Source organism: Anoplolepis gracilipes, chromosome 9, assembly GCF_047496725.1.
Source record: "Anoplolepis gracilipes chromosome 9, ASM4749672v1, whole genome shotgun sequence".
Classification (NCBI taxonomy): Eukaryota; Metazoa; Arthropoda; class Insecta; order Hymenoptera; family Formicidae; genus Anoplolepis; species Anoplolepis gracilipes.
Window position 1 is genome coordinate 1,113,476 of NC_132978.1, and position 22,572 is coordinate 1,136,047.

The window sequence follows — 22,572 nt, forward strand, 5'->3', positions numbered from 1 at the left end:
TGAAAGTTGCTAATATTAAAATTTATATATAACAACTATTTCTTATAATATATAATATATATTATTTATTACAATAAAAATTTATATATCGTTGCGTCTACTGCGCATGCGCATAATTATAATGCGCAGACAACAGTCGCGCAGTTTCTAGGTAGCGGTAGAATCTGTGATTGGCTATTACCCTTAGAGCCAACATAGTATTACAAGACTGCGAGCATCATGAATCACTGATAAAATTAGGTTATGTTTATTATTCAAAAGTGAAAGAGACAGATCTAATATTTTTTAATTAACATAAAAGTTCAGCTTGTATTTTATGAGCACACATGAATCCTCATATGAGGATATTTTTTTTTTACAGACAATTATTAAGAATAAAGTTTGTGAAAGATAATTTGATATAGGAAACCATGGACGAAATTGATTATAAATTAAAATCAAAAAATCCCACTTTGATATCTCATGTAAATATCAATAATATTAAAGACTGGTTACCTGTTTGTATTTAGTACAACTATGTTATTATTGGATTGTTTTTCTACAGGCAATATCTAAATTGATTGATGTGATAAAGAAAAAGTTGGAGGTAGAAGAAAAGGATATTTCAAAAGTAAATAATTTTAAATTTTAAATTTAATATTTCAATGATAATACGTACATTATATGATTAATTTAGTACTTATTTTATTTTTATATATTTTTCTTTTGCAGATAGCAGAATTTAAATTGCTCTCATCTAAATGCAACAGTAATGATTCTGTAGTCAGTACATCTGCGTGTCAAGCATTGATTGTGCTTGTTGAAACTGGATTATGGGATGTCAAATCTGCATTAGCAAGCTTCATGGCATGCTTATCTTCTTCAAAGTATGTAAAAAAAATTAAAATAGCTATTAATGATGTATATATTTATAGAGATTTATTTCACATATTATATTATGTAATGATATTTTATACTTTATTATACTTATTATACTTATATTATACTGATTATAATTGACATTTGCAGAAATTATCAAGCTATTACTACAGCTGTGAGTCAACTTTTGATATTGGATTGGAAAATGCAGGATAAATACAATGAATATACTCTTCAAGTGCCTAATCAGCATCCATTTATCACAATCCTGAATCAGGAAAAACTTAGCTGGAGATCTGTGTTGAACCAAATGAAACTCATCATGTATTATAATAATATACTGTATGTTTTTTTTTATATTATATATATAATTTTTATAGTATAAATTTTTATAAATTATAATTGAATGTCTACTAAAGATTCCAAAAAATATAATTGATAAAAACACAATGAATAAAAAGATAAAATATATTCATTTGTTATCTATTGAGAAAAGTAACTTTTATATATATATATATATATATATATATATATATATATATATATATATACACTAATTTTTAATTAATTTAAATTTCAGTGTTACAGAACAAAGCATAAAACTATTGCGACCTGTATTCATGTATATATTGTGTAATCCCTCTATGGACTTGTGCGAGAGCTGCAAGCATGAGACGTGGCAACTTTTAATCAAATCTGGTACTGACACTTTGGATTTACAAGTAGAGATTTTACTTTGGTTGTGTACGAATCGTGTAGATACTTGCATCGACGCGAATTGTCGAGTGCTCGAGCTTGTGGAAGAATCGTTGTTGAAAGGAGACAAAGAATATTGCACGGCTTTGATACCTTTAATCGCATCTTTAACAATACAGCTTTTAGAATATGGTCATGAACCAATGCAAAATTTTTACGCGATATTAGATCTGATCGATTCGTCTGATTATGATATAGGAAATATCACGATAGCTATGATGACGGAAATAATCTTAATATGCCCTGCAACTTATTTGCTCGACGCTCTTCAGATATGTAAGTACATTTAATAGAGAGGATATATATATATATATATATATATATATATATAAATGCTAATATATAAAAATAATAAATCTAAAATAATAATATGAAGTTATCTTTTTAAAAAATTTAAAATTTCGTGAATTTTAATTTTGATTGATTTTATATTTATTTTCTAGGTACAGTCATCGTGGAGACCAAAAGGCCGTGCAACATCATATTATTAAATGCGTTAGCTGCATCTTTATTAAAATGGCTGGCTTATCCGTCACTATTGTGTTCTGATGCACTAGCGCTATCAAAAGAATTATTGATTAGAATAATGTCACAAAAACAAACGGACACTGGTGATGGTATTATCTCAAACAAAATGCTACTTATGTTCAGCCACAGCAATAGACATATCCAATTTTATAAAGAACTCATTATGACTCTATATTCTCTGGGAAATAACATTTTACCATGGTTGGAAAACTTATCATTCGCACCAATCGATCTGAGATTTATGTGCAAGCTTATCTTGTGTGGAATCTTTTTGTACAGTAATGAACCCATCATTGTACAGAAAACTTGTGACATTCTCGTACAAATAGCACGGGAGATTAACTCCTTCGCGTCGCACGTTCTATCGCTGTTGTTACATAAATTAACCAAGTCTCGCGACAGCTCTACTTTGAAGTGTCTACTGCTAGCCGTTCCCGAGTTCGCCATGTCCAAGGAGAACTTGCCAATTGTCATCCACACGTTGGATACAATGTTGAACAGCGGCAAGCCGCTAAAGTACTTTGCGATCCAGCTTTATACAAAAGCATTAGAGAAGGAGCCGCGCTGCTACCGCTTTATATCCGCTGCTCTGATGGATACTATGGAAGCCGATCACAGTTGGCACTCGGACGTGACGTGCGCTCAGGCGATTAAATACATTTGTGAGAATCGACCCGAGCACGGTGAGGAACTTGTACCGTTGCTTTCGCAAATCCTAAACCGATGCGTCGATCAGAACGGCGGTGCTGCTAGTGCACTTGCGCTCAACAGCATCGCTGCCCTATGCAACGCTGCAGTTATAGGTACACTATATCTTTAGACGTTATTTCTTTTTTAATATTAAATTATAGTTTTATTAACTACTCCTTTTTTTATATGTATAATTTTTTATAAAATAACAGTTTTTTGTTTGTTTTCCTTGTGATTTTATACAGATCAGATCACATTTTATTTGACCACGTTTTATTGACATTTTATTTGACAGGTATCTACTCCACGTGGCAAGTATTAGCGCCAAAGATGCGTAAAGAAAAACGCACTGTGGTTCTGGAGAGTCTATGTGAGTTTTTCGCGGACATTCCTACGTATCCGTTTCGCGCAAGCGACGACTACGATAAATTCATCGTTGACATCGTAACACTTCTGTGGAATTACGCAATTTGCGAAGACACAAGGGTCGCGGAAGCGGCGTTTAAAGCGTTGAGATCTTATCATTTAGAACGAGTTCCTTTAACCGCTTTGCCTCTGAATTTTCGATTAGATCTCGTAGCGTCTCACGCTCATCCCGAAAAGACAGTTAATGAAACTGACAAGTTCGAAGATGTGTTAGAATATATTCCGGGCACTTGTTGGATCCAGATGTTAAAGAAGGTGAATAAAAGCGTTTTATCGGCAGCTGGAGATCTTTTAATTTTTTATATCGAGGACGAATTAAGTGGCTTCAGGTCGCGAATATACAATTGGCCGCAAGGAGAACCACACAATTACAAGTATTTGCCCAAAAGGAGCGTAATAAAAGCCGTCGGCGAATATCTGAGACGAAGTAACAAGGCAGATCCAAGTAATCAGAGAACCATAGTGGAATGTCTACGCATATTCGCTCACAAGTACAAAAAACCATTACCGAACGTAAAATGGGATTTTTTGAAAGAAACTATGCAGATATCGGAGGAAGCTAAAGAATACAGTCTGTCTATTGTAAGCCGTCACTGTCAAATCTCTGCATCGGCGAAATTACTTACGGAAAGTTTCTTGTCAATGTATACATCTGCATCAGAAGCTGGTCGATTGCTGCTAAATGAAAAACATTTAGTGCTTTATTCAAATCTCGACGAACTGTGTCAAGCAATTCAGCCCAGTTCCCTGAAACAATTTCTCGAGACTTCTCTCAATTACATCATTATACAAATCTTATTCAATGATGAAAAATCGATCGATTTGTTCAACTACATTGTGTCTTCGTACACCATTGCTTTAAAAAGCAGCGTGATACTTATGGGAAATCGCACGATGTTGACCAGTATGTTGGAAGAGATATTAGAAAAAGTCGATTTAACATCCAAATATGTTGAAAAATATCTTGCAGCTGTGATGGAATTATTGGACAAAGACATTGAAAAAATGACATCACCTAGTATTTGGTTTGAAGTGACGCCAAAAAAATTAAGAAATGCTATTACTGTTAGAACTGAAGTATCCTTCAGGGAATGCAATTCTATCAACACACCACTCACTTGGCTAAATGAACTTATCGATATGGCTGAGTCTAATCCTGAGTAAATATTAAATAATTATAACAATTATAATAAATTTAATTTCCAGTCAGAGATTGTCCAATAAAAATATTTTTTTTTCTTTTCACAGGATACAAAAATATTTATTAGAAAGTGTACAAAGAATGCAAATTCAGTTGAGATTATTGAAATCCTATAATCTTGGATCCCAAAAAGATTGGATTTTGAGTTTCATGAGTTACATTGATGTGCTTATAGTAGAAGAATCACATGAAAAAAACAATATAATCTTTTACTATGATATCTTATTCGTCTCGATCATCTGTTTATCCGGCATGGATTGTCTATTGCCGAAAAAAGAAATGTTAATTAATTTGAGAGATGAAAGGATAAGATTGTTTCCACAAGCCATTTCTGTGCTTATTGACCGACAAATGTGGAAGTCTATATCTTGTCAGGTATGTGTAAATATTTACGTAATAAAATATTTTAAATAAATTACAAAGATTTTTAATATTGTATTATATATTTATCAGCTAAAAAAAACATTAATTTACATTTTACAATCGTCGAAACTTTTCGTCGTATGTGAAACGGACAATACATCTATATAATACATAAATATATGATATATGTATAAATGGTACTGATAATTTGTTTAGATTATGAAATGGCTGAATCACATGAGGACCAGTTCCATACCTGATGTGTATATATCTGCGTTTCAAAGCGCATTATTCTTATTAAGGCATGAAGAAGACTATAATTTACAGTGGACAAATTATTTGTCAGTCAAAACTTATATCCCCACATATAACTAAAAATTGTATGTACATAAAATATTTTTATATAAAGAAAAGGAAGATACTATATATTGAATTGATTTACTATTTATATATTATTCAGCCTTACACGTCATTAATAATAATATTAAATTCTATAATTGTAACAAATAATCTATATATATTCCTAACAATTTTATTCAAATATCATTACTGTTTTATTGCTAATAAAATAATAGTTACGATAAATTTCGATAGGTTCACACACATCTATCTTTTTACACATCATAATTAATTCCCAATTCATTAGTTATTAAATATTTTTACATTTAAACAGTAATATGTAGAAAAAGATATGCTAATTCGTCATTGTTGAAAAATATATAAACATTTAAAAGAAAAGGCAACTTTCTATTATCTTTTAATAATTTTAAACATTTTCTTGAGTTTTATTTAGGGATATATGAATTTATTCACTGTATATATTTTAATATTGAATTGTTTGAAATTAATAAAGAAAATATATTTATTGTAGTAATCACGATTAATGACTACTGATTTAATACTCTAATTATCATGAAAATTATACATGATAAAGTAAACGCTTTAAAAAATTTTTATTAATTTTTCTAATTCGACTACTTTGACTACTTGTTTTTATATACATCAGTACCTGTCAAAACAGTAATTTCACAAGCAATGTCTATGTAAAAAATGTAAAAATTTTACTTAACACTGATTTGTATAAATAGAAATTTATATACTTAAAAGTAATAAACAAAATGGAAAAGAAAATATTCATTGTCTATAAAATATTATTCGACTAATACTGATACTCATCTTGAATAGAATGTGAAGACCTCAAGTGTGTTTTACTTATCGTAAAAATAAAAATGCATCTCAATAATTTCTCTAACTAAATCGGACGTTTCATTTGCACGTAGTAGTTTCATACAAAATTATTGAATTATCATATCTATCTAGTTTCCTCGTCACATATGTTGTATGTGACGGCACTCATAATGCTACACAGATGTCTCGCTATTGTCTAATGTCATTACTGTTAAAGTATTAGGTCTCGAGCCAGTTAGAATTTGTTCTTCTGGTAAACGCATTCGCGGTTCCAAAATATTTCTCTTTGTCTCCACATTCTTTTTGATTGGTGTACGACTAGGACTAGACTTTCTACTGCTTGGATATGATTTCAATAAACGCGCCCTAAATAATTTTAATAAATAATTTTAATAATATCTAAAATTATATTTTTTCTTCTCAGCAATATGTAAGGCATATTTGATTGTTAGTATATTTTCAGTATAGCATTTTTTGTTGCAAAGCTAAATAATAAGTAAATATTTTGTACTTACGCATCCATTAACTTTAGAAACAAACGAGTGTACACTTGATATTCCTCATCACCAAATTCAGTAGGATCATGTCTCGCATGTTCATACAAATCACAGAACTGATGTATTAAACGTTGACCACTTCCATTCAATGGAGTGGCAAGTGTGGAGAGCAAGTACGCTCTCAGATTCTCTGAGGGATGTCTCTTTAAACAGTTATCATATTTTGTAATTTCTGCCTCTGTAAACACACATGAAATAGTATTATGAAATAGTATTATGAAATAGTATTAACACAACAACTGCAATGATAACTTACCTAAAGTTTTAACATCGTCAACTGCTTTCAATCTATAATAATGTGGCGGAGCTTGACCTCCTGGAGTCAAAATGTACCTAGGATCACTGATCAGTTGTGGTTCATATTGTATTCTAGGTATTACTTCAATCCTCCTCTCTATTTCCTTTTTTAAAGACTGAAACATTTATTAAATAATAATGCAGTGGTACATAACAGCAGGTTAACCTCGAAATATTATATTAGATTGTGGAAGCACGTACTTTTTTCGCATCATGTCCTATAGGAATATGAGGACCTCGACGAGATCTCAGAGCAAATCTCATGATTTGTCGTTTTGCGAAGATAAATAGCAACAATATTGTCAAAACGCCCGCTGCTATAAATATCACTATGGTTACACCAGACAATTCCTCTGTCATTTTTGCACGACAATCGAAGCGATCTGTCAATAATAATTGTCAACAAGCACTATATTCTTTATGAAAAAATTATGTATCGTATTGGATATTAACGTAATTCGAACTTTCGAATGGAAAAATCACGAGTCAGCTGATCAGCGCATAGAGTCACTGATCTCGCGCGGATCTCGCCGTAAGCCATAAGTGTAGGTGAAACGTCAGAAGTCAGAAATAATAATTATTTATCGTGGCTACATCTATGTATGTATTTCCAAGTTATTATAAGAAAAAAGTTTGATGAAATGAATGATATTATTTTAATTAATAAAGCTTTTTTTATAGATTTATCTGCCTTATTATACTACTGATGTATATCTGAATATAAATCTGGAAATACATTTAAAAACTATACAAAAATTAGATTTTGAATAATAAAACAAAATCTTTAGCTCTTTTTTATATATAAGTAAATTTGTCAATCAGAGAAAACTTTTGACATTAATCAATTCTTTTAATTATTAATTTTTTTAAATGTCACTTAATGATTTACATATTCTTTAAGATATTTTCCATAGGTTTTCTGAATAACGTTTCATTGACGGCAATGACTTCAGCCATTAAATTTTTCTGTTCTTGAGACAGTGCTGTATTCATTTTTAAAAATGACAACACAAGTTTTCCAAAAGTTTTGTCTTTAGAATAATAAAACGCCTTTCCTGAGAGCAATTTTATAATTTTGTTGATCATATTACGGTCCAATCTTAAGGATAAGAAATTTTGCAATATAGATATGTGCCATGACTTTAGCTCCTTGACATGTGTAAGAAACTCTCTGCAAAAAATATTTAATATTTTTTAACATAAATTATTAAATTTCATAAAATAATTCAAAATTTTTTAAATAAAACAAAATGTGTATTTATATAAAATAATTACTCTTCAAAATAAATTGTAAAGAATATAAAAATCATAAATAAAATGTGTAAAAATTAATTTAAACATTATTAAATTTAATAATCTGTTTGTATATTTGAATAATAGACTCTCCTTTAGCAATAAGACTTTGTATTCTTATGCATTTTGGACAGTAATAACGTTTTATTATAATAAAAAAAATTTAATATTATTTTTTTAAAAATGCCAGTGTTATTAAGTTATTATGTTATGAAATTTAGAAATATATGAGTCTGAGAATATCAAGTAATGTACGTACATAATGTATTAATTTCAGCCTAAAAATTCTGAAGAATAATTATTATGAATCTATCATGTATGTAAAACAGAGAGAAAGAGAGGAAGAATACAGAATTATAAAACATACTCTAAAAGAACTATTTTTTTTTGCAGATCAAATGTGTGCACAATAGTAGTGATCAACATTGTGTCTTTCAACTCAGCATTGAGAAGAGGAACAAATATAAACTGTTGAATCTCGTCAGGAAAGTTTTTAATACATTCCACAATTGCAGATGACAACAAACGAGACGGTTCTTCAAGTTCAATTATCTGTGATCACAATATGAAAAATAATTAATTTACAAGGAAAGAGATTAACAGACAATAATTGTATTCAGTAATATGTTATTTTACCTTTGGTAGCAACAAATGTGTGCACAATATATTGAGATATTTTATTCTCTGTTCGATAGTCATATTGTTCATTGAAGCACACAGATTATAAATACCCTTTGGACTTAATTTTCCTGTTATCTCATCCACTACTGGGATAAGATCTTCATTGGACAGATTTTCTAATTGAGCAAAGTCTAATCTGCCATTATTACGTTCTAAACTTTCACAAACAGACTCTAAAATATCACATCTTTGTGGCAACACAGCAACAGATTTTTCAGGTTCTATAAATGTTCTTTCAGCTTGTGTAAAATAAAATTGAGTAGACGCCATTAATTGGTCATGTATCTGCGATTCATTTTGGTTTGGTTCCTCATCATTATCGCTGTTTTCACTTTCTGAACCTATTTCTTCTTCATCCTTAAATTAAATAGCTTATGTATAACTTGTTAAATTATCTGTATATATATATATATATATAATTTTAAGTAATCTAATTCATTATATATAGACAATGATTATTTCAATTTCACAGAGAGGAAAAAATTTGTCGATTTAAAGATTAAATATTTTATACCAAATTTTCAACAATTTCTCCTTAACTATTAATTCATAAGAAGCAAATCTAAAAAAAAAAAAAACAAGATTTTATCAAAGATCATACCAAATGCAATTCTAACCTCTCCTGCTATCACTTTCCACATAGGATTAGCCTGGGCAATATTATCTTCCATCATTTTCCTGATGGATTCTAGTCTCGCTGTAGTTTCTTCTGACAAAGTATACTTTTGGAAAAAGACCTCCGAATCTGTATTTTCTAGCATCAGTTCGCTCGTGTTGCATTGTGTCGCACATGTTTCGTTCGACATTGTAGATTGTAGTTTATTAACGTGAGCTTCTCTCTGTGTATATTTTACAATAAATTTTTTGTATTTATCTCAGCACTACTTATTAACAAATTATTTATAGATAAAAGTTCACATAATTGGATATTTATATAATAAACATATATTAGTTACATTAATTGTACGTAATTCTTATATTAAATATTAGATTTTATAAATTATAAAGCACAGCGAATTATGAAAAATTCAAGAGATTGAGAAAGTTATATATTAAATAATAACAATTTAGAGAAAATAATCGTATAGATTGATCAATACGTCATGTCATTTTTCGTGGATTCTTGCGTGCATTTATCAGTGACGATTATTTTAGATTATTATCATTAAATGAAGTGTCGTCATCGTACATTTAATGTAAAGAGATTTGGAGACCAGACAAGTATTAGGCTTTATAAAAAGAGAAACGAATGCACAATGTAGTTCTCTGGTCGGTCACGCGTCTTTGCGGCTTATCGAGCCTCGGCCTCGGCGAGCCAGGGCCAGGAGTCCAGGAGTTGACAGGCAGCATCAGTCAGTCAGTCGCTGGCGATCGACCACGATCGACGCGTAGATTGAGTTGTGTCGCGGAGTGTCATACGTAAGTGAGATACACGATCGACAAGCAACAGTAACAGCGAGATTTCAGCCAAACAATTCCAAACAATTCCATGATCACGTCCACGAGAAACGCCGATCTGCCTGAGCGTCCAACCTTCCTCGGCAACAAGGTGAGAATGAGAATGATTATCACAGAAATCTCCATTTCTGTGGATTTTTCTAATCACCATAAAATCCCGAGAGACCCTGCAAAGAATGTAATCGAGTATTTAGACTTAGAACATCGATTTCCTAAAAAAAAATGTCGAAAGGAAATTTGTCTGTCGAAGATATTTGTGTTGCCTGGGTCTCCATGTGTGTGCGTAAACTGCTCGTGAATGACATTGAAATTATAATGAGCATGTATAAATTGTGATGGATAATTGGCTACAATTGCAAGCAACTCTCACGCGATTTTTACTCTCGTAAACTTCAAATAAACTTTAGAAATTTTCTTTGTGTTTTTAATACACGATAAATGCTTTCGATGTGTATTGTACGTGCAAATGACATGGAAATTACGTTATAATGATATACTCACAGCACACAATTTTCACGTTTACTACTGACGCATAAAAATGATAGAACGATACGGTGAACGATAACGTTCGATGCAAATCAATTGTGATGTCATAGATATAATTCATTGGTGTTATTCATTTGATCTCGATACTTGATAAATAATTTCACATTGTGAACTTTGATTTATCACTGACCTATTAACTGAAAAAACAAATAATCGGAACGCATGATATTTATGAATAAATATTACCCGTATATTACATATAAAGCACAATTATAATATTCATAGTTTTATCATATTTGTGAAAAATAATATTGTAGGAAATAGATAGTTTATGGTAGTCGAATTTCATCATTTCGGATTCTGTAACATTTCTTTTTCCATTTCAACATGTTTTTTTTTACAGTTTGGAAAAAAAACAATTTAAAAATTGATTGGAAATTTGGTTTGAATGTTTTCCTCTTTTCCATCGCGGCTCCTTAAATATTGTTTTTTGATTCATAGTATCACGTATTTAATGTTAAGTATGACTTTTCGATTCTATGCGCGTGCTATGTTAAACGCACATTAAATTATTATTAGATTTTGTATTAGACTCTCTAAGTTATAACAATACACTGTTAGTATATTAATTCATTTTCGTAACATTAATCCAATTTACGACAAATTAATTTATATATATATATATATATATATATATATATATATATATATATATATATATAATAATTATTCTAAGTTATAAAATTGTGCTTATAATACAAACAAAAAATATCATTAATCAGAATCAGCGCGTTATGTGTTAATTATCACTACCTACCTTTCACTTGTAAATAACTGCAATCATTTAGCTTTAAATGCACTTGAATAATGATGTGAATTCGTCATTCTTTATACAACAGAAATATCGAAGTTCAACCGTATCGAAGAATTTGCAATCTTAAGTGGCATAGATAATTTTCATTCTCGTTTTTTTTTTTTATTTTCTTTCTTTACTCACTTTGCGACCACACAGCCAATGTCATTCTGCGGTTTGATACTGAAACAGAGCATGTAGTTTTTCTGTTATTTTATTTTTAAATCGCGCGGAATGATATTAACACTAAATTGTTATTAAAGCTAGAAAAAAAGTGTTGAATCTGGTCTTAATTATTATCGTTGATCAATTTTTCATTATTTACTTTCTTACTTACAATATAGTTGCGACGTAGAAAAAAAAAACTGAAAAATGATGATTAATTAAAATAACTTAATCGAATAATTGTCGATGCAATTAGAGTCTAGTCAATCTTATCAGTTTGTGGCAAGAATTTCATGCATGTATTTTGGAATGAGTTTTTTTTCGATAATGGCAGAATTTAAAAGATTAAAAATTACGCCGAGAGAGAACATGTTTTCATATTTATTACTTGTAAATATAGCTTGATTTCTCGAATTTAATTTTTATTAAAAACAAGATTACAATTTTTGAAAAATATTAACTTAAAAATATAGACTTGAAAAGAATTTCCAATTAATCGATTGAATTATGAAAGATATTTATCTTCCATAATAAAACTAATTAAATCAAGTAGATTAACAACCAATAGATTGAAATTGAATTTATAATATAATTCCGATCCGATCGTTTAACTTTATGAATAAATTTTTCTTTTGATTCGTATGAATGAGAGTTCTAGAAACTGATTTTAAAAGCCAATTATATATACATTGACATGTATTATGTGTACTTTTGTATTTATATACACACTGGATTGTAATCTAATATAATATATGCTAATATATTGCATTAAAATATACATTGCATTAAAATTATTAATATTAAAATATTATCATAAGCGCGATTGAATCTATATTTTTGCATCATATGTAGCGTGAAAATGTTTTTAAATCAAAGGTCTGTCTTGTTGTATAATAATTTTATAACCGATAATATACCAATAAAACTTCTTCGATACTATGATTATACACTATGACTCATTAATTCTTAGATTGGTGTTAGTAATGATATGTAGAAGATTATTTATAATTTTTTTTTTAAGATTCTTTAGAAATCTCTATAAATCTCGCCTCTTTGAGACGATGCATATCTATGGTAAAATTACCATCTGTGACGGAAACCAGTATTTCTCGATAAATTTTTCTATTTTATCTCAATCGGTATCTAAAGCCTCTACAATTGATTCTAAAGTTTTCCATTAATAAATTTGCGAATTGTATGAATAGGTTTACTTGTCAATTTTATCGATATTCTTTATTAATGTACATTCATTAGTAATTTCAAAGAAATTGCATGTTTGTATTTATTGAATTGCATGTGCGAATTTTTTGAAAATCAGAATTTGTTTTTAATTCTTAGTAGATTATTTAGCGAAGATGTATAAAAAATATATTTATATAAACATCTTATTTACAAATCTATTTTTTATTTTTGATAAATATCTATGCATTATTATTACATCGACGGTAGTAACTATCAATTTGGTTTTTTCGAAACTTGATCTTTCCAAATATATACAATAATATATGTACAGGTAATAATATATAAAGCCTATATATAATATATACTCATAATATATAAAATTATGCTCATTATATATTGAAAGTTAAATCCATTACTAACGGTGATTAAAATAGTAGAATAGATTTTAGAAGCAACACGAAGAGTCTTATGTCTTTTATTTTCTTTCAGTGTTTTTTTTTAATGATAAAAATGAATATTTACACGTAAAAAAATAATAAATTATATAAAAACAAGATGGATATTTTTTTCTATAATAGTTTAAATTTAAACTTATCATAATAGTTAATATGTACATATCATATAAATCACACACATTGAATCGAGATAAATAACATCTGTCGTTTTTTTGTTACACCAGATTATGAATTAGTTGAAAACCAAAAATAACCAGTATGCAGAATAATTTCATGTTTTTCTAATTTTGACAATCCATCGATCCTGATAATCTCTTTAGATTACACAAACTCGATTATACATGACAAACATGATGTTATGACTATCTTATGTAGAAATCTCGTTGCTAAAATTTTATCTTTCATGAAAATTCCGCTGTAAACTATTGTCATTTGATTAGTAAGCTAATCAGGCTTTGTTCTCCATTCTGAGTCTGTCTGTCATTTGCTATCAAATTCATTAGCATTGCCACGCGGAATAAAGAACAGGTTTTGCCACTGGAAAACCCAGATGGCGAGGCCGTTTTGTACGCATACACATACATATACATAGGTTCTGTTTGATGTACGATGATTGTCACTGAACCGTGCAAACATATGTGCAGTACTTGCCAGTGACGCGATGAAGTTACCGATCTGCACAAAGTAATTCGCGAAGAAAACAGCCTATTTTCAGACTAACTCGATAAAAAGTATACAATGAATCATAATGCGTCAGTTAACATCATTAGACGTACTTATGCAACAAGTTGAATAAAATTTGCTGTACTCTTGTTTTCGCATTATCTGCGCACATATATATCGATAATTGCTGATATATTGCAAAAATATATTGCTCTCTTCTTCTTATTAGTTGTTTCATATAATATTGATTTATGTTAAATAATTATAATAAAATAACTGTGAATAAGCATAATTGAAATTCCGTAATTGAAACTGATATTATAATTTGATACTTACATGTGATTGCGACAATGCATATATACATATATGTATATATGCATGTGTAATTTTTATGTGGAGTATTTTTCTTAATTTAGCAGTCTTAACTATTTTGGTCATCGTAAAATTTATAAATTTAGATAAGTAAATTAATTACATTACAATTAAATTTAGATAAATAAATAATTACATTACAGTTATTTGTATACAGATAAAACGCAGTTGCATATTATTATATATCCTTTAATTGAAATTTAAACGCTTGCAGTCTGAAATCATTACATGTCTTTAAATAAGACATTTTTTAATTAAATGTTTTATCATTTATTACAACTGTTCATTTATCATGTCATGTTAATGGATCGTCGAATGAGTTCTAAATGAATCTATCGGTGTCAACCCTGTCAACGGCACTCGGCAATCAGCCACATCCTCTTTTAGCGTTCTTATCTCCATTATAATCATCGCTATGTATATCCTCAAGAATTGATATACTACGTATAACGTTGTTTGTATATAAAAAATTCAATGTGCAGATGGCATTTTAAATTGTAATAAAACAAAATAATATTAAAAAATTAAATTAATTAATCTAAAGCACACTTCATAATTCATAATTTGCTTCTTATTCTAATCATTTGGTCGTTTTTTTTTCATTAGACAAATGATTAAGCGTTAAAAGAAGTGCTAAATATAAACGTCAACACGGTTCATAATGTTGTGTTTTTCCGTGATGAGTAATCGATTTCACTTATTATTCAGAGATATCTATTATGATTGAATGCATTTAACAGAATTGTAAAAACTTTATACATAAATCCATTACATGAAATGTGTTGTATAATGCTTACGTTTGGGCGACTTATCTGAAATTCACGCGATCAAATTCGTCGACACAGATACGAGAAAATACGACTTTGCTTACTGAGCGCTTAAAACCGATAATCTCTTATAAACACGAATCGTTTAAAGCTAACAAGGGAAAACGGCCCGAAAAATGTACCTTATCAAAATTTGGAGAAATAAAAAATTGCATATTCACGCGCGATACGCTGGATTTTCGGCTAATTAATTATTTTGGAGATGCGCGTTATCGTCTAGAAACATTATATCTTTTAATCCAGTAGTGTTGCATGTCGTATAAATATTATGTTCTATAAATATTACTCCACACAAGTGACATAACCATGCCAAATTGAAAACATTAACTGATGTGCGTGATAAGGGTGTGGCATTTTGTGTCGAACTTAAAGATTAAATGTGACACGAAATGTATAAGATGTCCATGAATTTCTATCACGTTCACAAAATAAAAAATGAAAAAGTATAGGATTGGATTGCGAAAATTTTAATATGTACGTATCTTAGACATATTTTAGAGAAAACATTCATTTATATATAATACTATATATTTCAATATGTGTTGAAAATATAACACTTAAAAAGAGATGCGAAGTAAAAGAAAGTTTTTTAATATATGCAATCAGTGTGGAATCTTCGAAAATATATCTGTAACAGTACTGGCAAAAAATTCTATAAATACACTGCCTCACTTTTATATTTAAATATTTGTATAGAAATATATTTTTCTCTTTCTCTCTCTCCTGCTCTTTTCGATTCAGGTTTTATTACATAAATTGAGAGAGAAATATCATCTGCATTTGTGTTATTTTTCTGGCCGCTGAATGTGTATCGTAAAGAGTAACGTCCTTTAACTGGTTCGTTCAATTAAATGATTCATACATTTAACGAAAGGTCGTTATACTCGTGGAGTTTTGCATTCTTTATTGTATTCTTCTATGAAATTTCATAGATTTTTAATGCTTATTGAGACTTTTCCCGGATCAAAAGTTCAAAGTACCTTTTTTTTCTGTCGTTTGATAAAATACTGGAAATCATATACATCAACACTTTTTCTGTTTATTATTGAAAACAAATTCATCAAATTTTTATCCTGTCTAGGCGATATCATATGTCAACTACGGTTGTAAGTTGATAATGATAAGAAACATTATATATTTGTATATATGCAATAGACAGCAATGTAGTGGAATGTCAATAGGAATTATCAATATCTTTCTTCTTTTTGCTTCTTTTTCTACATATTCACCTATTTACAAATTTTTTTGTATAATATTAAATTGTTTTGTATAATAGTATAAAGAAAACTAAAAAATAGTATAAAGGAAATAATTTATTAGCAAATTAAAAAGTATATTCTCTTCTCTTTCATTCTTTTATTAGTTAAAAAATTTCTCTAGTCTATTATAAAAGATTATAAGATTGTTGTTAATTACAATATATAATTTGTATAATTGCAACGAATTTTATTGTGAACACATATTTATTCATTAATCTTTATTAATTAATCTATTATTAAATAATTAATTTATTAATTACTTTATCAGAGCCGCATCAAATGTTTGGATCTACGAAATAAAACAATGATAACACACGTATATATGCATTTGTATGCGCTTTCACAACTGTGGTTAAAAATATATTGCCATTTTTAACATTTGAGATATAGATTTGAAATCGTATTATCAGTGCAAATAATAATAATGCCGAGAAATAATCAGTTTGCACAACGTAAGCAAACTGGAACAGATTTGATTTATTCTTTGGTTGACAAAGATATGTATCAGGATGTTTTATGCATCTTATTTTACATATCGCATGTAAATTTTTAAAGTCCAACTATCAAAACTTCCTTGATAAATTTTGAATTTTTCTTTAACAAATATTTCATTTGGAGCAATGCTTCTTTTGTAATATTTTATGAATACCCGAAATATTAATACAAATTTTGTATAAACATTGAAATTAATAAATAAAAGTTAATGTAATTATTCATGTTGAAAAATCTAAAATGGTAAAAAATCCTTTCTTTTCCAAATTGACCGTGCAATTCAATATTGAACGTAAGATTGTTGTTTATTTTAATACTAGAACAAAATATTATTATAAAATGTATGTATGTATGCTTTTTATTTTTTTCATTTTTATACAAAGAAAAAAATTACGAATTTATTTAAAAAGAAAATCGAGAATATTTATCAAATGAGAATATTTTCAAAATTATTCAAGGCTCTATATATAATTGACGAGTTAACATGTTTATACGAGCAATCAGTGAAGTTATGTTAATTAGATGTTAATTAAATGTCAGAGGTAAATGAGAGATGTATAGAGTCAAATAAACAGGTTGCTTTGCATGTTAGATATTTGTACAATAGATGCATAATATAATAAACACTTATAAATTAGAAATTCTAGGAAAAAGGCATATAGAAAAATTTCCGTGCAGGTCAAAATGTTGACTCTTTTATCACGACCAAGGCAAACGTTGGAATTTCCTGAAAATTTTTCTATGCTCGTGCGAGGAGAATCACGTCAGATGACTCAACGAATTTTGTTAAATGATAATTACGTACATAAAGTCTGATGATACTGTGGATTTATTTATACTATCTATACTATTTATCGATATAGAAATGAACAAGATGCAAAACGCAGGAATTTCCAATATTCAAATCATACGAGATTCTTTAGCAGAATATGAAAAGAACTACAAGAATGTTGGAGCTTTTATATTACACGAATTAAAATAAATTTTCTTTTTTTGTTTTATAATACTCTGATAATAATATATAAATATTATTGTATATCGACATATTTATCTAGTATTCTAGATATGAATAGTAATGAGAGTTAAGTTTGATAAATGTAATAATTGTGCGATGTTTGCAGTTTCGAATATGTGTTTTTCTGTACATATAACCTTTGCTATAATTTCCTATATTTGCATCAGATATCAATCATCTGTAAAATCATCTATAGAATATATATATATATATATATATATATATATATATATATATAATATGTATATACACATACTAAAGCTCTTCAATTTCATATTGCTAATTTGCTCAGAGTTGTATTTTCAAAGGATACTCTACAAGCGAATAATGCATTTGATAATAGCCGGAAGCATGAGTTATAAATAGATCATTAATATCAGAATTGCATATAATTACAGTAATGATATACGTTTATGATTGTACCCAAACAAATCTATATTCATCCTTTCGGTATACGCATTATGGAGAATTGTTTGAAATATATTATTTTTTTGGTTGTTATTATTATAATTCCTTGATAAAAGAGAGATTAGAATATTATTAATTAAAGGTTTAGGATCATATTAAATTAAAGAAAAATATATAAAAAGTTAATAAATTAATTTTTTCCTAAAAAATATTGTAATTGATTTTCTATTTTAAGTTTACTTCACAGAAATATATTTTTCTATACGCTTTCTCATAGACATTTCTGTTTCGTAGTCATATCTTTTGTTATGTTAATGCGAGAATGCGAATTTGAATAGACGCACGTCTCTGAGAAAACTACTACATTGGTTATTAGTAGCTGTATCTACTTGACGAGGAAAAACAATGAAAGGAGTGTCTAGTTTGACGTTAGTCGTTGCGCATTGAATAACATCGCGTGTAGCACGTGCGTTTTAAGTAACCCCGAAAGCGCTAATAATCTATTTCGTGTGTCTAAAAAATCACGGATTTTTTTTTCTAATTACAGGCAACATGAGCTGAAATAAAAAAAAAGATGACTCTTCTTTTTATTTAATAATTACATATAAAGAATGGACCGTACATTTCATTAAAGAATTAGACATATCGTAAAATCTATATTTATAAGTAGTTTCATTTTGGTCTCATTTAGAAAACGTAGATTGTCAGAACATGATTCTATTTTCAACGTTCTAATGTTAAGATGTCATTTTTAGGCACATCGAGCGTTTAAGAAAATGCCGATCCTGTCTCAATTGTCGCGCCGGTTTCACGACATGTTGACAACGGACGCGAAACCAGATCCGCCACGAACCGGAATCGAGGGCTACACGCATAATCTTCCACCGACACCGGACGAAGAATTGAGAAAAACACAGTCTAAATCGGCACCTGTCACGCCGGAAAAGGAACATCATGATGACATTTCGATGCCACAACAGGAATCGGTACCCAACAACGCGAGGCCTACAACGCCCACTGACTTTTGCACGAAACCAGAAGACCTCGGCGACACAAGGTCCACGAGCGAGTCGAAAGAGTATAAACGACCAAGGACGAAGACGAAATCAAAACACAGTAAATATAGTAAGTTATATGTTAAAAGAGGAATATTTAATCTAAAAAAGCGAAGAGATGCTAACTATATTAATTATAAGCTATGATGGAAAAATTAAATTACGAAGCGATTATTGGATAGCAAACTAAAATAACTGCATAAGAAAGCTGAAAATGTGTTGGTATTCTTGGGAGATTATTATTCATCAAACATCCCAAATTATTATAACTTGAATATCAATGCAATTTATAATACATATAATTTATCATTTACTTGCACCAAATGGCTATTGTTTTTATATTTTTATGAAAAAAGAGATTAACAAAATAAAAGCAAAATATTAAATGAATGGTTGAAAAATTATTTTGCGAAGAACATTGATAAAATTTCAAACTAAGACAAGATATAATTTTTAAGGCATGTCATTGTGACGAATTATTTAATATTCGCAGTATTTTTATTTTAAACCGAATCTATAATGGACGTAAAACGCAAGTTGCAAATCGCAAGAAATTAATCAATCTAATTCGATTATTCTTCTCTAAATTTAACTGTGATTTCTTGCGGCTTGCGCCTTGCATTTTGCGTTTGCGTCCATTGTAGACTCGGCTTTAAACATTTTTTTTCGTTATTGCGCGTTATTTCCAAGTTACAAATAACTTGATAAAGAGAAAGAATATATTTATATAAGAAAAATGTTTGCTTCTTTATAATGGATATAAATAACAAATAATTAGAAAGATTACATAAAGCGATGATAAGGAATCACTATCATTAAATTTAATTTGCACAAATATAATATTTGGATATCTTGTGTAAAAAATCTTTGGAGAATGTTTACTAACAATAAGCGTAGACGATCATTTAAGTGTAGATGAGAACCTTTTCAGTATAATTATACGACTAAATTATACTGTACGACTTACTTTTGTAAATAGAAATAAGTTAAAGCTTTATTGTGTAATAAATTACACAAATGGAAAAATGATACGATGCAATTAAAAGAATTACAATGCTAATTGCTACACATTTTGGAAAGTTAAACGTATTTTTATTTAATGATAATTCGAAAGAAGAGGAATTATGAGAAAGAGTAAATTATCGCGCAAAAAACTGTCAAAATTGGACCGATTTATGAGATAAAAATATCTCGTTTTTTTTCATATTCCTGTTATAAAGATCTTTACGACTAAGATAACATATTTGTGCGTTATCACGATAATACAATATATCAATTCCAGATTGGATTTCTGTGTAAACTCAACGGGGAATACCAAGTTACAGGTTTATTTGCAAAAATATAAAAGAAATTAAATTATTTTTTTTGACTGTTATGTATTTTGGTGCTTCAGGGAAAAATCACAAAATAAATTACTCCATTCGTCTTATTTTTTAATTTGTATCTGTGATATCACATACGACGATATATAAGATCCGAATCGATGATAAGAATTCACATCGTGAAATTTTTATATCAATTGTTTTAAATCTTTTAATTCTTCGCATCATAATAGAATAATTCATACACAATAAGTAATACTGATTAATAAATATTGTCTCAAATCAAGAACTGATATATGTGCATCAAAGCATTAAGGGCTCATTATAAGCGCCTTAGTTACATGATAATTTCACATAGAGAACGCGAATCTTTTTACAATTACATCTGATTATGAAAAACGTTATATCATGTACATATTATAAAAATTTTTTTATTAAAGACTCTTATTGTCTTATTATAGCTTTTTCAATATTTAGTTATTTTATTCAATTATATATATTTTTTAATAATTATCTGAAATTAATTTTTAGCACAAGGCACGAACGTCATAAATTACAACATCGTTAATTCGAACGGAGTAAAGATCGGCTCGCGGACAAGCTACATATGTAATGTAAATCAGTATCCGACGAGTAATAACGCATCCGCGGCACAACCAGAGACGGCTTCCTGGTCGAAACCCAAGTACCGATCGATGCCGGAGAACGTAGAAGAGTTGAGCACATGCGAAGAGGAGCTCACATTTGACGATTTGCTTGTTATTAAAACGCATGTCGGACACGGATGGAGAGACGTTGCACGGAGACTCTCGTACTCTGATGGACAGATCGAACAGTTCGAAGAGAATTACAGGCACAAGGGTATCGACGAGGTAAATATATAATATTTGAGCTCAGTTTTCTAAAAAAATCGGCAAGATACAATCGGCTCGCGACTATGTTAATAAAAGTATTAAGTATTATTCAAAAGTTAAATATTCCAAAATAAACTTTAAAGTTAGTAACAATCATTTTCGTGGATTTTCACCTGTATACAATAATTTCAGGTAATCTATCAGTTGCTGCTCGATTGGAAGCAAGCTAACACACGGGATGCCCAACTTGGCGTGTTAGTTAGTATATTGTGGTCGTGTCAGGAATACGATTGTGTCGAGAGATTAACCGCGGCTCGCAAGAATTAATTTTAGTCCGGCATGGCACAGACAATCTCTAATACTTATTGTATATACGTGAATGATTGTGATCTTTTTTACTCGAAATAGCATTCCATTGTTTTTATACACATCGTACTTTAGCACTTTAGTAGTTTATATGTACAAGGTATGTCACGGAGAACGCATACATTCATCTAATACAAATTGGTGAACAGAATATGGCTGACTCAGCTAATTCATATTTAGTCTTCGTTCAATTTGGCTTTGCACGGAATTAGAATGAACCTGCAGTAGGAGCAGGAACATGATTTGGTTAATAATATCCGGCCATTACGACAAATCTAATATCATTTTGCACAATACACGTATCTATATGTAATATTGTAATGTATGCACAACATTTCTATCATTCATTCTGTAAAATCTTACAGAAATAAAAAAAACATACAATACTTTCTCAGAATGTTACATATCTTATTTATTTAATTTGTAGTCACACAAATCCACACACATTTGAAAATCGGCATATTTAAAATTATACATTTAAATTAAATTTTATATAAAATTA

General features: G+C 29.2%; 4 protein-coding genes across 5 annotated transcripts; 2 read left to right on the forward strand and 2 right to left on the reverse strand.

The window, feature by feature from the left end:
- Positions 1–96: 96 nt before the first annotated feature.
- Positions 97–5,255, forward strand: LOC140669346 (focadhesin). Its single transcript, XM_072899113.1, has 9 exons — positions 97–464; positions 545–610; positions 712–866; positions 1,009–1,200; positions 1,439–1,890; positions 2,058–2,945; positions 3,128–4,418; positions 4,507–4,834; positions 5,039–5,255. Exons 1-9 carry the CDS (start codon positions 411–413, stop codon positions 5,195–5,197), a joined length of 3,585 nt encoding a protein of 1,194 aa, XP_072755214.1. The 5' UTR covers positions 97–410; the 3' UTR covers positions 5,198–5,255.
- Positions 5,256–5,339: 84 nt separating this feature from the next.
- LOC140669359 (protein C1orf43 homolog) lies at positions 5,340–7,427 on the reverse strand. Its single transcript, XM_072899145.1, has 4 exons — positions 7,066–7,427; positions 6,824–6,980; positions 6,526–6,745; positions 5,340–6,376 (listed from the first exon to the last, which is right to left on the reverse strand). Exons 1-4 carry the CDS (start codon positions 7,222–7,224, stop codon positions 6,184–6,186), a joined length of 729 nt encoding a protein of 242 aa, XP_072755246.1. The 5' UTR covers positions 7,225–7,427; the 3' UTR covers positions 5,340–6,183.
- Positions 7,428–7,610: 183 nt separating this feature from the next.
- Positions 7,611–10,165, reverse strand: LOC140669353 (uncharacterized). 2 transcript variants are annotated; one of them, XM_072899130.1, is made up of 5 exons: positions 10,028–10,165; positions 9,456–9,677; positions 8,794–9,195; positions 8,525–8,709; positions 7,611–8,035 (listed from the first exon to the last, which is right to left on the reverse strand). In XM_072899130.1, the coding sequence occupies exons 2-5, from the start codon at positions 9,642–9,644 to the stop codon at positions 7,750–7,752; spliced, it is 1,062 nt and encodes a 353-aa protein (XP_072755231.1). In that variant the 5' UTR covers positions 9,645–9,677; positions 10,028–10,165; the 3' UTR covers positions 7,611–7,749. The 2 variants fall into 2 exon arrangements, with proteins under 2 accessions (XP_072755231.1, XP_072755232.1); XM_072899131.1 differs by having other exon boundaries at positions 9,939–10,045.
- An 84-nt stretch (positions 10,166–10,249) lies between these two features.
- Positions 10,250–22,544, forward strand: Imd (death domain-containing immune deficiency protein). Its single transcript, XM_072899138.1, has 4 exons — positions 10,250–10,387; positions 19,229–19,598; positions 21,382–21,722; positions 21,897–22,544. The coding sequence occupies exons 1-4, from the start codon at positions 10,328–10,330 to the stop codon at positions 22,029–22,031; spliced, it is 906 nt and encodes a 301-aa protein (XP_072755239.1). The 5' UTR covers positions 10,250–10,327; the 3' UTR covers positions 22,032–22,544.
- The last annotated feature ends 28 nt before the right edge of the window (positions 22,545–22,572 follow it).